This window comes from Hypanus sabinus, chromosome 5 (assembly GCF_030144855.1).
Source record: "Hypanus sabinus isolate sHypSab1 chromosome 5, sHypSab1.hap1, whole genome shotgun sequence".
Lineage (NCBI taxonomy): Eukaryota > Metazoa > Chordata > Chondrichthyes > Myliobatiformes > Dasyatidae > Hypanus > Hypanus sabinus.
Genome location: NC_082710.1, coordinates 94,762,407 through 94,780,936, shown reverse-complemented (window position 1 = coordinate 94,780,936; position 18,530 = coordinate 94,762,407). Strand labels below are relative to the sequence as shown.

The 18,530-nt window shown below is 38.6% G+C and overlaps 1 protein-coding gene across 7 annotated transcripts in view; it reads left to right on the top strand.

Annotated features, from left to right (window-relative positions):
• Positions 1-18,530, top strand: part of LOC132394289 (von Willebrand factor D and EGF domain-containing protein-like) — a 311,753-nt gene that overhangs the window by 148,117 nt on the left and 145,106 nt on the right. For all 7 annotated transcript variants that reach the window (XM_059970250.1, XM_059970251.1, XM_059970245.1 and 4 more), the window contains 2 exons: positions 9,246-9,382; positions 17,575-17,736. In XM_059970250.1, the coding sequence (XP_059826233.1) occupies positions 9,246-9,382; positions 17,575-17,736 (299 nt within the window). The remainder of the gene's footprint in view (positions 1-9,245; positions 9,383-17,574; positions 17,737-18,530) is intronic.

Here is an 18,530-nt window from a genome sequence, read left to right as displayed (position 1 = left end):
ATTGTAAACAAGCTGCAGAGAAACCATAACATCGATTGTCCATCAAGTAACTCCACTTCTCTTCGCCATAGCAACTCAGAAGCAGGCAGTGTCTTTGCATAAGTCCAAACACACTGTAGTCAGTAGAAATCCAATAGAGCAAAAGTCAATCTCATTCTCCTGGTGTTTTAAAGTGACAATCCACAGAAAAAATTAACCCTAGGGGTACATAACAGTATCCTTTGCTTTTGAAACCTCATCAGTTCTCTGAGATGCACTGTTGTACTGTTTTATAAGAAAATTGGCTCGTAGGTTGTTCCAAACATCTTGCAGTACTTTCCACAGTTCTCATGCAGATGTTGGCCGTCTTGCTTGCTTCTGTCTCTCTGGGTAATCCCAGAGAGCCTCGATGATGTTGTCTCTGTAGAGGCCATACTATTTAAAACCGTATAGAAAACCTAGAGTGCCTAAGACCTTTGCACAGTACAAGATTTTGCATAATTTTTTGTCTTGTGGCTGAGTACAGTTCACAATCTCTGTAAATTATGATGAAAAATAAGTAACGCAAAAGAGGAATTGTGAGGAAGTGTTCATGGACCATTCAGAAATCTAATGGTTGAAGGAAAGAACTGTTAAGGGAAGATCTTCAGCCTCTGTACTTCCTCCCTGATGGTAGTAATGAGGAGAGGGGATGTCCCAAGTGGTGAGGGTACTTAATGATGGGTGCTGTCTTCTTGAGTTATGGCCTTTTGAAGCTGTCCTCACTGGTGCAGAGCCTTGTGCCTGTGATGGAATGGCTGAGGCTACAACATTCTGCAGCCTCTTTTCATCCTGTGCATTGGATCCTCCATAGGAGTTGCTGATGCCCCCAATCAGAATGTTCGCCATGCTATATCTATAGAAACTTGCTAGAGTCTTTGATGACATACAGTTTTCTTCAAACCCCTAATGGAGTAGAGCTGCTGGTGGGCCCAGGGTAGATCCTTTGAGATGTTGATGCCCAAGAAATTGCTCACTCTGACCCCCCCATCAGGACTGGTGCGTGCTTTCCTGACATCCTCCTTCTGAAGTCCACAATCAGTTCCTTGGTCTTGCTGACATTGAGTCATTGAGCTTGTTGTTGCTGTTGTTAGTTGTTCCATTCCTTTCTGTTTGCTGTTGAGACCCATTTGATATAATAAGGATTTTTATTCCCTCTTAGTGCCTTCAATTTAGGATTAATCCCTGCTGATTTACACATCATATCAAATATCCTGTTAAATTTATTCTGCCACCAACTAATTAACAACCGAGCAATAAAGGAAAGGTTATTCCAATACTTGGTTGCTCCTCTAACTGGGTACTCATCATTAAATTCTGGGTTGCAAATTTGGCAGATTACTCCACCAACAGTAACTTAGGGCAGATGAGTTTAATTCAGTGTCAATACAAGCACAAACCCATCAGACACCAGTGAAACTGGACTCCTGGCTGGTGATTTTCCTTTCAGACACTATGGATTTTGATCACCTAATTGTCTCTTGCCAGCAGTGCAGAAACTAGAGGGAACAAGGACAGTGCTCTTCGTTTATGGGTGTGACAGTAAGGCATATTGTTGATTAATTTCTATTTGTTTAAACTTACTGAAATAGCACAGTTGTGATATTGATATTTATAAATGCCTCCTTTCATTTAATTACAGTTTGCCTGTATATGATCTGTATATTATTCCAATGGTGTAGACATGTTGTAAGAGGCTATTATGTTTTGTGCTTCTCCATAAGACTGTCGACTGTGGTCTTTCTCCTCCTTGAACCATTTGTTATTGGAATTTAGTTCATTTGGCTGTTTTGTGCCCAAACATAATGCACAAAGATTTCTCCTTACACGGCCACGTTGACTTACAATAACTTGTAAAACCAGTTATCAGCAGGAGAAACATGTCAGACATTATATTAATTATGGAGTCAAGAATGTTATTGAGCATATAACACAGCGATCTCCATCTCTTGTCTGTCCTCTTGCAGCAGTCTGTCCTCTTGTCTGTCCTCTTGTTGTAATAACAATTACATGAAAATAACAGCATGCTTCATATCTCAACACTCACAAAATGCTGGAGGAACTCAGCAGGTTGGGCAGCATCTATAGAAATGAACAAACAATGGACATTTTAGTCTGGGACACTTCTTCATGACTGTCTCAATATTCAGTAATTTTTTTAAAAAATGCCATCACTTTCTTAAAACAACGGAGGGAATTAAAATCCTTATTATGTCAAGTGGGTCTCAACAACAAACCGAGAGCAATGGAACAATTAATTTCTCATACATATTAGTGAAGAAATTTCATAATGTGCATTGTGTTCATTAAATACAATTATACTGTGCTGCCCTTTATTCCTTTTTTGTTCTTAATGTGACTTTACTGTATAAAAAAGGTAGAAATGAACCTGCGACTTCCTGGTAACAACATCAGCAATGGAGTGAGGGTATTGCTGCAAGGGCTAGTATCAGAGCAATGCCAGAGATCAACATTGAACATCAATGCTGGGATAGTTTTCTCAAGACTTGGGGGGCCAATAACACACAGTTTAGGGTGCAGTTTGTCAAATGCACCACACAGCTTGGGAATAACTCCCTTAGACTTTTGCTGTTTTGTATTGGTGCTCTGCATTAGCTGACTTTATTGAGTGCAAGGTCAATTTAAGCATTTTGCCCTTAACCTACTTCAACAATACATATGGAGTATTTAATTTGTCCTCTGTCCTTATTTAGGTGTGGTGCTTCACATTAATCAAGAATGTTCTGCTACTTCACCCAACTCATTCAATGCTATCTGGTCAGCTTTTTTCCTAATTATTAATTCCTTCATTACACACAGTATCAGGATTACTGAGCGTTAGTTACATGTTTGATTTGCAGTCACTTTCTGTTTTCGTACATTAGCTTGTTTTCAATGCAGAGTTATTTGTACCACAGCCAGTGTTGCACTCGGTGATGGTTCATAATCACAGACCTCCTCGGTAGTCATTTCCAGCAGTCAGATTAACATACAATTTGTTAATAATTTATTATTTTTGAACTGTTTTGGTTTACATATGTACTCCATCTTTCATATATCAAAGTCACTGATCTCGGCAAATTGCTATGGGGGAGGCCATTTTGCCTATGTTCTGCCTGGTGAATGCTTGGATAAGTAATTATTCAGTGTTTACAGTATTGTGCTGACCTGCTAGGTCGAACCTGTTATTATCTTTTATTGCTATTGTCCCTTTTCTGACTGCTGCTTTACTAATGAAATATAACATAATGCCTTAGTTATAATTTATTCCTTATAGGTTGAACTCTGCCCTCCTAATCAACATTTTAAACTGGTTGTGCATATATTTGTATTCTAAATCCATCTTTTCCTGCACAATTTTATAAAGTGCTTTTTATTTCTTTACTTCATGTTGACTTATTTTTTAAGTTAATAAACTAATCTCAGCCGTCTGTTTTTCTATTTCAATTTAAACTACCATTTGTAAACAAAGTGTGAACCATATACTGAAGTGTAGTGGAACAGTTTCCAGTCTTTGCGAAGTTAAATGTGCCTAGTTTCTAGTCTTTGGCAAACTGCAGTTCAAATCCCTCGGGTGTGCTGTCACGACAAAACAGAATAGCTTTACAAAAGCATCCTCTGACAGCAATGTGAACTTTTCCATTTCTAAAATTAAAGGCTCAATGAGATGTGCAATTTATGACAAATTATAGAAAGCTTGTCACTGAATACATGCCCTCTAGGATTTGGCTTAAAGAATTTTAATTTGTTTTATGTAAAGCCCTGGCTCCAAAGCGATACTTGATGTAATAACCCATTATACATCAGAACTCTTCTGCAATAGAATGAACACTGCGCTGAGCTAGAAAGAGTCTCTGCATTATAATTGGTAGTTTATGAGCCAAAGAAGCAATACTGCCTTCAAACTACAAGATTTGTTTTGCTTTTAACTATGCAAAATAGGATGTTTTGTTTGAGCAGTTTACTATTCCCATCTGCGGAGATCTTTTGAGATGAATTTTGGAGCACATCATCTCTCCGATGAGTATTCTACCTTTGGTTACATTTTCATCTGTTGCTTCGTCACTGAAATGTGACAATTTTGACAGACGCCTGATCTTTTTGCATTGTTTAACACTCTGTACCCTCGAGGTTATCCAAAATTCTTAAGCACCAATATCAAATGCCATTCAATCATCATCCCTACTTTTTTGAAGCCACAGTTTGCTCTCTCTTGCTGTTCTGATAAGAGACATTCAACCTGGAACCTCGTCTCTTTCTCTAGCCACACAGCTGGCCTACATTTGCCTATTTAAAGAACAAATCAACTTTGGAGTGTGCATCCTAGTTTTTAGATAGCTCTGGACCTTTCTCTCTTCCTAATCTCCTCCAGCACAGGATCTCTGACCTCTTCCAAAGCATTTATTAGAAGTCATTTCAAGCAATGAGTAATGAACAGGTCAGATATTTTGGAATGTTTATGAAGGCTGTCAACAGCATTGTTTCCGAACAAAGCAATTTTTAAAATTCCAGGCATTTTCCTACTTTGATAAATTGTGTTTATGTTAAATTTGAAACATTGATAAAAATACACACTTAAGTAAGACAGATGCTTTAAAAACCCCAGCAAAACGTAAATTAACACTATTGCATTTTATATTTTGAAAAGTGGTGCCTGAATGTAGGTTTCACTGTATTAGTATTTGAACATTGTTCATGGTACAGGTTTCAGTTTCTTCCACATGTTCATCTATTGATAATTAGAAGCATTAAATCCATTTTAAACAAATCTTTGTTTTCTGTGAACCTTAATATACATCAGCATTGTTTAGTTAATTAGTTAATAAAATAGTAATTGGGAAATGCAGTGTATTTGATAGTAACTTCCTTAATTGTATTGTATTAATCAGAAAGGCCTTGTTCTTTTTGAAAATAGCTAACTAGCAACAGTTACTGTTGGAATCTACTTGGAAAAATTATTTGTATCTTATAATTAATCTGACAGCACATAGACGACACTTAATGGACTTCTTTCTATAAATATAGAATCTGCCATTTTCAAACCAAGGTTTATCCCTTCCTAAATTACACATGAGCAGTGACTATACATTAATTAAATCAATATTTTAAAATTAATATCGAGAGAGTCAAGCTTTCAAGTCAAGTCCAGTCAAATGTATTATCATTTAACCACAGTATATCCATGTATACTGTCAAATGAGGCAATGCTTCTCCGAACCCGAGTGTAAAGCACGGTGGTACACATAACACACATGTAACACACAATAGTGAAACTTCAAATGCGATCCACAGGGAGTTCAGAAGCCTAATGGCCTGAGGGAAGAAACTGTTTCCCATCCTGACCGTTCTTGTTTTTATACATCAGTGTCTCCTGCCTGATGGTAGAAAGTCAAGGAGGATGCTGGATGGATGGGTGGGAACTTTAATAATACTAAGGACCCTACATGTGCAGTGCTCCTGATAGATGTCCCCAGTGGATGGTAGAGAGACCCCTATGTTCCTCTCAGTTGTTCTCACAGTCCTTCGTAGGGACTTCCAGTCCAATGCTCAACTGCTCCATACCAGATGGAGATGCAGCTTGTTAGGATGCTCTTTATGGTGCTCCTGTAAAACTCATTTAAGATGGGGGAGGGGATCCTCACTTGCCTCTGTCTCCTTAGGAAGTGGAGGTACTACTGTACCTTCTCATTGAGGGACCAGGCAAGGTCATCTGTGATGTAAACTCCCAGGAACCTGGTGCACATAACTCTCTCTATGGAAGAGCCATGTATTTGCAGAGGGGGATGATTCATCTGCACCTTCCTGAAGTCCGCAATGATTTCCTTGGTCTCCTCCATGTTCCGACTTAGGTTGTATTTCTCATACCAGTCACCCAGCTGCTCCACTTCCCCTCTGTCCTCTGTCTCATCATTGTTGTTGGTCAGGCCAACCACTGCTGTGTCATCCGCAAACTCGATGACACAGCTTGAGCTGGTTCCTGCGACACAGTCATGCGTCAGCAGTGGGCTGAGCACACTGCCCTGGTGAGTGCCAGTGCTCAGCATAATAGCACGGACTGACTGTGGCCTTTCTCTTAAGAAGTTTATTAAGTTTCTAAGAGTGAGTATCACCAGTATCCTATCATGGACCAACTGCATTGACAGCATGGAAAATAAAGTTCACCAACACATCTGCCTCTTCAGTAGGCTAAGGAAATTTGACATGATCACTGTGACCTCACCACGTTTATTGATGCACTATGGAAAGCATCCAGTGTAGAATCATTGCAGCTTGGTATAGCAGCTGCTCAGTCCTTGACTGCAAGAAACTGCAAAGGATTGTGAACTCAGCACTGTGCATCACATCACGGAAACAGTCTTCCCTTAATGCTTGCTGTCCACATTTCTCAACTGCCTAAATATCCAGCATAATCTAATCTAACCCTAGCCTAATCATGGGACAATTTGCAATGAATTCCCAAATGGTATATCTTTGGACTGTGGAAGGAAATGAAGGCAGCCAGAGGAAACCCAGGCAGTCAAGGAAAGAACATACAAATTCCTTACAGACAGCGATGTGAATTGCATCTGGGTCACCAGTACTGTAAAGCGTTGTGCTAACGACTGTGCTACTGTGCCGTTATAAGACTGGTTGCCTGGTATGATGAGATGGACTCAATCTCACAATCCTTCAATGGGCTGGGTTGATAACACCCAAACCAATTCCAGCGTCCAGGAAAAGTGGTAATCAGTGCACAAGCACAACAGAGTAATTTAAGCTTAATTTGTCATAAAACAGAAAGGAAAATAAACCACTCTAAATACTGCAGTCAGTTACAAAGATTTCAGGGCTCACAATTCTTAGTCATCACTTGATTGTTGCCATCATCGGGGAAACTCCAAATTCTGACTCGTGAAATCACCCTGGGCCTGAACTAGGCACCGATTGGTTGTGATTCCCTGGTCTAGGTGAAGTGTCCAGAACTGAGTGGAAGGTGCCTCAATAAGTAGGGGTTCAACCCATAGTGAGACATGCAGAAACAGGTAAACTCTTTAGTCTTTTGTTCTCATGCCACTGGTGTCTTAAGACTAAATAATCCAGTGTCTATTAGCAAACATTTTGCAAGCCTATAGTGTAGGAATATAGCCACTAGTAACAAACTTTTAACAAACCTACAGTGTTCAACTTGTACAGACCCCTAGCATGCTACAAGCTCACAAACAGCTAAAATGCCACTTGGAATTGTTCAGACCTCTATCTAATATAAAGTTTAATACATCACAACACAAATCTTCCTTGTTTTGATCTTACACTTTATTGTTTACTGCACTGCACCATCTCTGTAGCTGTTACACTTTATTCTTCACTCTGCTATTGTTTTACTTTGTACTACCTCAATGCGTTGTTGGAATGAGGTATTCAAGACAAGTTGGCTAGTTGAAAACTTGTCTAGTATTCAAGATAAAGTTTTTCACTTTACTCTGTTATGTGACAATAATAAAGCAATTTACCAACATTCATAGAGTCATACGTATTTAACATCAAGCGACAGATTTTGGTAAAATTGTTAGGATAGATGAATGCTAAAAGTAAGCTCAACAGCTACTGATTTTTAATATGAATAATTAGAGTAGAAGGTTGGTAAACTAGCTGACGGTAGTGATTGCATGATTAACATAAATCTCTTTCTCCCTGTGGAGGCTGTTGCCGTCTCATTAATGTGTTTGTAGCATCCAGTCAGTGCCAAACATGCGGTTAAATTAATTAGCACTTCAGTCAGGGGTCCCAACTTTAAGAGTGTCGGTACCGTAGTAACCAGCCAAAGTTTATTAGAGCTGGCGATGTTCTACTTCAAGGGGAGGAATACTGAGTCTCCAGAACTGGTGCAAGAAATGGAGGGTAAATGTATTTTGATCCAACAATAATGACTCAAAACGAAAGTGCGCCTCTTTTTTTCTAGTGTTGCACAGACTCTTCAAGGGAGTTAGTAAAGAGGTTGGTCTCTGAAAAGTGGTAAGTCGGGAGGTGGATGCCTGGAGCCAAGATTTATAGAGTTTGGGCATTTGCCACTGGTAAATGTACCATGCAACATCTTGTGTTTTTTATATTGTATTTTGGACTTTTAAACTCTTCTTAATGGATGCTAATATATCCATCTAAAAGTCTCCCTATTACATTTGAAGCACCTGCTTCAGAAAGTCTACATTTTTATGTCTCTCATTATCAATGTATGTTTTATAGTATGACTCAATCTGAGGAATGTCCTTACACTCTCTGTGCTGTCCAGTAAGATCAAGCACAATAAAATAATGTTAGTTCATTGTCACATTAATTTACATGGGCAAATTATGTTTGGCTGTTAATAATGTTAAACTTTTGTTCCACTTTTCCCCCTTGTCATTTCCAAACACTGAATCTTTCTCTTTCTGTGGTTGGATTTAGTACTTAACTGCTAATATCTACAGGATTTGGGAGGCATCTTTTGATTCCATGGTAGATGTTGTCTCCTCAGTGCAGCTGACATTTTTCACAAATTCTCTGTTTACTGTCCCAGCCATTATAAGAGACCTTGGAATTTTCCATACACTGTAACAACAAATGCTGTCTCCAAAATGTTGTGAGGAATAACTCCTGTCAGGAGATTGCATTCAGCGGTGGATAATGTTGAGTACTGAATAGCTGGATTTGGCAGAGTTAACAAAATCGCAACTACCTAATGAGATAACATGACATTATGTATGCCAGGAATCAAATAGATCTTTGCCAGTCATCTGGGACAGAATATCAAAGTTGCAGCATAGGGTTACTCAATGTTACCTGCTCGAAATGTCTTATTTTTTGTTTTGTGTTTTATTTATTTTGGGGTTTAATACTGTCAGCAATTGTAACATTAATTGCCAGTGCTGAATGCATGGTAACATTTACACTACAAAACAGGTGACATTGTTCTAAGTTCAGTAATTTGCTCATGATTGGTAGGTACTGTCTTTCCAGAAGACACTGATCTTGCAGACTTCCTTTAATTTCTGATTGACATAGAAATCTTCTGGACAACTATGAATTGCTAGCTATGTTCAGATGCAATGATTTTAAAATTGAAGTAATTAAAGCCATTATATATGCATTTACATTGAAATTAACTGTATTTTTTAAAATTGACATCAGCATTTCTTTGCCATTAGAATGATGTTTCTGCATGTCTACTTAATGCAGTGCAAATTTACTGTGAACATTTTTCCATTTTTAAGATTGGCCTCCTGAGATTACTGATCTGGAGAATAGTGGCTTCTGTGATATTCGAATCTATGAATGCAATAGAATCAGAGTATTTGGCTTGGGCTTCAGGGACTCTCCTCACCTCCGGTGTGAAGTTATCAGCCTGACGGTAAGGGCTTTCTTGTGTAATGATTTGAAAGCATGAGTCCCTTTAGACTTCTTTCATCCTTACAGCAGATCAAACTATAAATAAAATTGAACTGCAACAAAAATTTGCATTAACTGACATGAACTGTCAATTTAGTGAATTATTATGCAATGGCAACCATTTGTGGAAAAAATGGGATACATCTATCAGTAAAATTCTGATTTATGTTTAAAATCAGGAGTCAAAGTTCAAAGGGTACCCCCAACTTATAACTCTGACTTTTTCTCTTTTTTTTCTACAGCCCTGATGAAGGGTCTCAGCCTGAAATGTCGACTAAACTCTTTTTCATAAATCTTCCCTGGCCTGCTGAGTTCCTCCAGCATTGTGTGTGTGTGTGTGTGTGTGTGAGTGTGTGTTGCTTGGATTTCCAACATCTGCAGAAGGAAAGAAGAATATTTCTGTAGTTACAATGCCTTCATAATACTTCTTTAAAGTTAGATGTAGTTTTCAATTGGATCTTCCCAATAATACACCCAAAATAAGTGTTAATTACTCTGGTCTCTGAATCCTATTCATGCAATGGAGTGTTTATTCTATTCATGTATATGCAGACATATACCAGTACAGTGGGTGTTTCCTGGTCGGCAATTTACTGTTCCAAGCTGCATTTTGAATTAAATCCACAATCCATATTCAGGGCTGAAAATTTATTTGCTATATACCAAACTCCAGAATACACTCTAAAATATGGAACTTATTGCAATCAAAGCCAAAATATCTGCAAATCATGTGTAGATTCTTTCTTGCCAGCTCAGTAACATAAAACTGTCCTTTGCCAACTAAACTTATTTAAGTCAACATGTCCAAGCTAGAAGCAAATCTTTACTAGTCAGAATAATGTTGATTATGGACCAATAGTGTACACCAGTGATCATGTGAATAGGTTGGATTCAGTTGTTTAGATTCAGGAATTGTGGTTTTGAAAGGATTATAGCTTTCTATAGTGAAATGATCATACTTTGAGATACACTGGCCCCACTCACAGACCACTGATCAGACAGACTTGAGAGACACAAGATTTCTATATCTCTTAGATATTGACTATCTCGGCTTACAGAGAGCAATTCCAACAGAAGGATTAATGGTAATTTGTGTGTTATCATGGACAGTGTGAGAGGTTACAACCTGGGATGAAAATGATCGCACATGAGAGTAGATGTTGTAGTCAAAATACAGTTGTACACCGGAGCATTATACATGGAATTTAATGGTGGCTGATATGACAGCCTTGGCCAGGAGTCGGCAACGTTTACCACTGAAAGAGCCAATATGGACCCATTTCCCACAGAAGAGAAAACACTGGGAGCCAGAAAACCCGTTTGACATTTAAAATGAAATAACACTGCATACAACGTTTTTTTTTTGCCTTTATGCTATGTATAAACAAACTATAATGTGTTGCATTTATGAAATTGATGAACTCCTGCAGAGAAAATGAAATTACATTTCTGCATGCAACAAAAACATTTTGAACTCCGAAAAAAAGACGTTGGGTTGAAGGTTACTCCATAGTTAGCCTACCTTGGATCGAAGAATTAAAAGAAAGCGCGCACTGGCGGGTGTCAGGCATTGGCAATGGTGATGTATATTAATAGCGATAAAAAACACATTGTAGCGGTGTAGTGCTACACGCAGCGCTAAAATAAAGACACTGCAGTCAAAGGTAACTTTATTCGAACTAAACAACCTTGCTTTAAAGCCTCCCTCAACCTGTCCCCGTGGGCGCGGATGCTCCAAAAGACACGTACTCACAAGGCTATCTCCCTTAGCCGGAACGGTGGCTAATTGTGAGCCAGTTCGGATGTGCCAGGAAATGGTGTCTCCACAAGGTTTTTAGATTGTACAAGATCACCATAATCTTCAAATTTCGAATTACATTTCAAAAACTAACAAACCACGGGGAGCCGCAGCACAGAGATGAAAGATCTGCATGCGGCTCCAGAGCCGCGGGTTGCCGACCCCTGGCCTAGGCTGAAAGGACAACTGAACAACTGAAAGCAAGATTTGCCTGAAAAGAGGTGACCTATCAATCTGACCAAAGAATACCAAGTGACTAAAACCATTGATAAATGAACTTGTGATACTGTACCCATGGTCTGTTTTTGTTTATCAATTATGCTATTTTTTGCACTGTTGTAACTACATGGTTTTGGGCAGGTTTTGTTTTGTCTGGTGGAATTGGAGCTCTTTTCCGGAGAACGTGCTAAATGGTAGCACAATATTAATACGCAGCAGCCTCTCCAGATTCTGGATTGTGGATTGCCAAACGTTAAGTGGATTTTCTGGTGTAGTCTGTTTTGTCATGTGCTTTTGTGATATCATTCTGGAGGAACGTTATCTCATTTTTTAACTGCATTGCATTTGTGGTTTTGAAATGACAATAAACTGAATCTGAATCAGAAGTTACATGGCAGTTAATGGAAATGTGATATATCCAGAGGTGAGTTTGCAATAACACTGGGCAACATCTGGATTTAATAGATCCTATCCAATATAAATATTGAAGGCATTATTTAAGAGGTTTTGATCTTCAGGGCTGATTGTCTTACCGTCTGCTGGTATTCAAGGCCAGTGTGGTGTCATAGAACATAGAACAGTACAACACAGGAACAGACCCTTTGGAGCTTGATGTAGTTAAATTAGTAATCAAATGACCAACTAAACAACGCCTTCTCCCTACAAGGTGTCCATACTTCCTGCACATTCATGTGCCTATTTAACAGCCTGTCATATTTGCCTACACCACCAGACAACACATTCCAGGCACCCAACACCTTCTGTGTAAAAAAAAACTTGTCCCCCACATGTCCTTTGGACTTAAATCCTCTCGCCTTCAATATGTGCCCTCTCCCTCTCGTATTAGATATTTCCACCTCGATAAAAGATACTGGCTGTCTACTCTATTTATGCCTTTCAAAATCTTATAAACCTCTCTAATATCTCTTCTCAGCCTCTGCTGTCTCAGGGAAAACATCTGGAGTTTATCTAGCCTCCTCTTCTGGGAGAAGTCCTTTCATCATATCAGCATCCTGCTAAACCTATTCTGCACCCTCTCTAAAGCCCTAATATTCTTTTTATACAGGGGTGAGCAGAATTGAATCCAGTACTCCAGATATGGTCTAATTAAAGCTGCAACATAACTTACCAACTCTTTAACTCAATTCAAAGTTCAAGTTAATTTATTATCAAAATACATATATGTCACCAAGTCCAATCCTGAGATTCATTTCTTGAAGGCATACTCAGTAAATCCATAGAATAATGACCATAACAGAATCAACAAAAGACCTCACCAACTTGGAAATTCAACCAGAGTACAAATACAAAAATAATAATAATAATAATAATAATAATAATAATAATAATAATAATAATAATAAACAATAAATATCAAGAACATGAGATGAAACGTCCTTGAAAGTGAGTGCATTGGTTGTGGGAACATTTCAAAGATGGGGCAAGTGAAGTTGAGCAAAATTATTTCCTTTGTTTCTAGAGCTTGATGGTTAAGGGGTAATAATTGTTGATGAACAGTGAGTCCTGATGCCTCTGTACCTTCTTCCTGATGGCAGCAGTGAGAACAGAGCATGTCCTGGTTGGCAGAGGTCATTGATGACGGACATCGCCTTCCTGTGACAGTGTTTCATGTAGATGTGCTCCCTGGTGGGGAGGGCTTTACCCTTAATGGATTGCCCCCCCCCCTCTCCCTGGAGAGCACAGTACGGATCCCTGTAGAACGACACTAGTGCTGACCTCCAGCCTGACTAATTACCATCTTCTAAGCGCAAACCAATATTGGATCCATCAGCCAATTCACCATAGGCCCACGCATCTTAATGTTGGGATCCAGTACTGGTTTAGTTCTGTTAATGTTGCTGCTTACTGAGGAAATAGCAGAGATTGAATCACCAGTAGATCAGTTCTTGTTGAAGGCAGTACATTTACAACTGACAACATTCCTGATGTATCAGTCATTATGCCCTATGTGCAGGATGAAATTGTCAACATAGACTCTATGTTTTAGTTATTCATGGGAAAGCTCGTTGAGCACTAGGTATTGAAAGTTGTCAACTTTGTTCCCATACTGTGCACAGTGACTTCATTTAATACTGCCAGTTGTAAATATCCCTTTGCAGTGTGCCTGTTCACTATTAGACCATAGGACATAGGAGTATAATTAGGCCATTTGACCCATCAAGTCCTTCTGCCATTTAAGTATGGCTGATTTATTTTCCCTCTCAGTCCCATTGTCCTGCCTTCTCCCAAAATCTTTGACACCTTTACTAATTAAGAACCCATCAACCTCTGCTTTAGATGTACCCAATGACTTAGCCTCCACAGCTGTCTGTGGCAATGAACGCCACAGATTCACCACCATCTGGCTAAAGAATTTCCTCCTCATCTCTGTTCTAAAGGGATGCCTGTGGTGAACTACATATATCTGTCTGGACACGCCCCTCTGCTGACTGCTCCTGTGGCTCCTCACACAGACCCCTGTATAAAGGCAATTGGAGGCACTGCTCCTCCCTCAGTCTCTAGGATGTTGTGTGGTGGTCTCTTGCTGCTGACTGCTCTCTTCCAGCGAATAAAAGCCTATATCTCGCCTCACATCTCCAAGTTATTGATGATGCATCAATGCCCTTTTATTCTGAGACTGCACTCTGGACTTAGACTCTTCTACTATTAGAACCGTCCTCTCCATGTCCACTCAGGCTTTCAATGTTTGTTAGGTTTCAATGAAATCCCAGCTTATTCTTCTAAACGCTGGTGAGTGCAGGTGCAGGGCTTTCAAACACTCCTCATGTGTTAACCTTTTTACTCCTGGGATCATTCTTCATATCCTCATCTGGACCATCTCCAACACCAGCACATCCTTTCTTCGGTATTGGACCCCAAACTGCTCAGAACTCTTCAAATGTGGTCTTTTTTTAGCTTCAGCATTATATCTTTCCATTAAATCAACCAGTCACTGCCAGAAGGCCACTAAACTCAGGTGTTCCAGCAACACTTAATGCTTCCAGAATAGACAATGACTACCATGGCAATCTTTTTGACGATAGTGATGCAGGGAATTGGTTGCAATGGCAAAAATTGATGGGATGGTGATGAAAATTCCTGAAAAGTTTGGCAAAAGTATGAATACAAATTTCAATTTCTACAATTTATAAATGTTTAGAGAAGGGGGTCACCAAGCTCTTGCTCATGTAAAGAAGGGTGCCCTTCTGAAGTTTCTGTGTTGTGGAAGACCAGAATATCTTAATTTTGATGATGTAGGAAAAGCATCCTTACCTTGCCAAAGTTAAAACTGAAATACATAACAACATATTTATTTTATTAAGTCATATTAACTGATTTATATATTTTGCTGAACTTATCTTGTAAGCCTGACAGATGATGTCACTTGTAAATAGTGATTAGTCATGGTATGTGGTTTATTATTGCTTTGATCTGCTCAGGATTTTCACTGCTTCACGGAGCTTCTTTACAAAGCTGGAGTAAATTGGCAGGAAATCAAGTGCAGAAATCAAGGGATTTGTCGTGGAAAGTTGAGTGCACTAATTCATTTATCCCAGTCAAAGAGAATACAGCAAGCCTGTTTATCCTTGTAGCCCATGCAGAATCTCATTTGCACCGTACCTTGTTGCCCAGTATGTAGTAACATAACAAGACAAAATAAAATCCTTTATGTTTTAAAATATCTTTAGTTCACACTTTTGATTCTGTCCGTAACATTGTTAAAAACATTCTGTTAAGTGACATAGCCCTCAAGACTTCTTGTACTTAACAGTGAAACCATATCTAGTTTCAGATCATGATTTTCCAATGGTCCATTGCAGCAAGAATAGTCAGGAAATTCAGATCTTCTTGTAACTTGTTTGTGTTTTTGACATTAAACTAATGCTGCCTCTATTCCCTAAATGGATATTATGTCCATTGTAATATTATAGATGCCTTAAATAGTAGGGTTGTGTATTCTGGCTCCCTCTGTCTGCTCTGATATTCAAGAAGACCATGGTTGAATATTTATTTTATTGCCACTCTTCGGAATTAAATTCCATATGTATAATTCCCTTGATATGTAAAACTCTACCCGTCATGTCTTTGGCAACATTGATCCCCAAATGTAAACGTTCCACTGTTGGTAGCTCTGCCTTCACCTACAAATATCCTTGGCTCTAGAAATCTCTCCCAAGATCTCTCTACTTTGCTGCTGCTTTAAACCATCTAATAAATCCTGATTTGTCTTCTTGTTTAATGATATTCTTGTGAAGTGCCTTGTTATGCTGAGAGAGATATACAATGTAAATTGCTTTGGTTACCTCTCAACAACCATGGAAAGCAGAATATCTCAACGTTGTCTCTTGCTCTAGGCAAATTAATTGGTACGCTTCATCTATTCTAATAGTGATTGCACTTCAAAGGTAGTGCATGGGTTATTAGACTCTTTGCCTAAATGACAGGCACCGCAGGAATCAAAGCACTTTTTTTCACTGACATGCATTTACAATATGGATACAGGTTAAAACTTACCCTGCTCGATTCTTTAGATGATTAACTATTGTCTCTTCAATTGCATTTATAAATTAGTAATGGACTGAGTAAAATGTTATAATGGTGGGACATTTTACCATTGTTGGAAGCAGGCACTTCAGATGATCTGAGATAGTAGTTAATAAAAAACAAGTACAATGGAATTTAGTCAGGTAATATTTATACGGTTACTTTAGTATTTTATCATGAAATGAGAAAAAATATCTGTATCCCTTTTGGCCATTTCATATGCATGCATCATTTTACTGTTTAAGTAAGGTTCATTACAGGAGTTTTTCTTTTCAGAAGTGGAGGAGCTGGAATAAATTTGGAGGCCTACAGATAATCAGGCCCAATTAGCTCCAGGAGTCAAATAGGCAACTCTTTTCTTTTTGGTTATTTGTCTTCAGAGTCTATGTGTTGTTGAGAAAGCCAGCATTTATTGTACATTCCTAATTTCCTTTGAGAAGGCGGTCAACTGCCACCAATCACTGTCACCTCATCTCTACAATTCAGTTCAGTAGCCTTTAGTGTTTGTTTGGACCAGGATTTTGGCAAGTTCTGATGCTAAGTGGCCCAAGTGAAATCCAAATTTGGCATCATGAACAGATTATTGGTAAGTGCCACTGCTACTTGATAGTATTGCTGATTGCGCCATCATTTTGTTGATGTTAGAGAGTGGATTAATTAGGCTATATTTAGCCAAATTGGACCTGCCATTTTTTGTGAACAGGCAATTGTCTTTATTGTTGGGTAGATGCACTTTTGCAACGGTACTGACACTGTTTGGGCAAAGGTACAGATAGATCAGGAACTCAGATCTTTATTTCTACAGCTGGCATGATATTTGGCCAGAGCATTTTTTTTGTATCCAGCGCTCTCAACCATTTTAATATCACTGGCCACTGCTGGTGGGTATCACTGGAGGAAACTCAGAGAGATCACCCACTTCACTAAAAGGTGTTGTGACTAATTCATCCTTTCGTTTAGTAAGCATGCCTAGGCTCTTTTTTTTTAAAAAAGATAGGGCTGTTTTCAGAGCCTCCTGCAATCATCCATAATTTGGTTATCCTTTCCATTCACAATGGGATATGGCTGGATAGTAGAGCTTTGATTTGATCCATTGCTTGTGAAATGACATCTTTGTCTGTTACATGGTGCTATAGAGAGATTCTGCAGTACTAGAGCTGGTGCACAATGTTCCTCTGCACCCTCAGAAAATATTTAAACCTCCTTTAATTCCTCTTTGGAGAGGTTGACCATAACTCTGGTTAGAGATTGCATTTGTTATTATGCACACCCTCAAGACCCTAATTTTCATAATTAAAGGGGACTTTCAAGCTGATAAAGGCAGGTTCTTTGTTCATCTAGCAGTACATAAATAATTAATAACTGATGAGACCAATGCAAGAGTGCCAACGGGGCAGAGATCACAACTTCAAACAATGTCACTGCTACTCCATTTTTTGTTTCCAATTGAAGAATGGCCAGTACTTTTGTTAGAAACTATTTATATTCAAAATTAGTATTTATGGTTAAATGCTTCATTCTACATATGGAGCTAACACAATTACGACATGGACACTCATTTTGTTTGTCGCTCCTTTTAATGTTGATCACAGTTTATAAATAATCGGTGGGTTCCAGGAGCTAAGCATACAACAAAGGCAGAGTTCCTCAGCACCAAAGCTGCTGATTGCCCAATTCCAGCATTACCAACTTCTGAAGCAGAGACAGTGGACTTCATGTTTTCAGACAAACCTTTTGCCAGGTGGCAAGTAAAGGTATGATATTTCCAAAATATTTGGTGTCATATTAGTACCAAAAGTTCAAATATAATTTATTTATACTACACATTGACTGGAGTACTAAAAATGTCTGCACTACATAAGGCTTGAGGGTCTGTGTGATCTGCTTGGTACTTCTTCCTTCCGCACTTCGCTGCAGCATGTGATAATACATCTAAGTATCTCATTCATGAGGAATGTTCTGTGCATTAAGGCATAAAGTCAAAACTATTTTGAAACAATAGTTCATTGAGCATGTTTCTGAATTTTCATTCCATGAAGCAGGCTTACAAGGAAGAATATGGAACAAATAATGTTTTTAAAATATAGATTTTTTTTTAAATGGTAGGTGGATTTCCTTTAAAATATAAACATTTTTTATCCAATGTATGAGCCATTCGCAACATGACCTGACTAGTAGTCTTCGAAGGCGTCACTTAGAGCATGTGTTTGTGAATAGTTCTCAATCACGTGAAGTTTTCTGCCATTGTATCTGGATTTGCTTTAGGCACTTTGGCAGGGATCACTTGGTCATGAACTCCATTATTAAATTACACAAATTAGATCATCTTTCTTTTCCTGGGAATTCTTGTGCTTTTACTCAAATTTGTTTTCATCTGATCATATACATTTTCAAGTAGTAATAAATAGAAATGTTTTGCTGCTTCATTGAGAGAAAACTGATTAATAAATTACCATGGTAAGGAGCAATAATGATGTTTAAGAGGCACCCGATGGAAGCTTGTAGGAGCAGGGTATAGAGCAGGGGTTCTCAACTGTTTTTATACCAT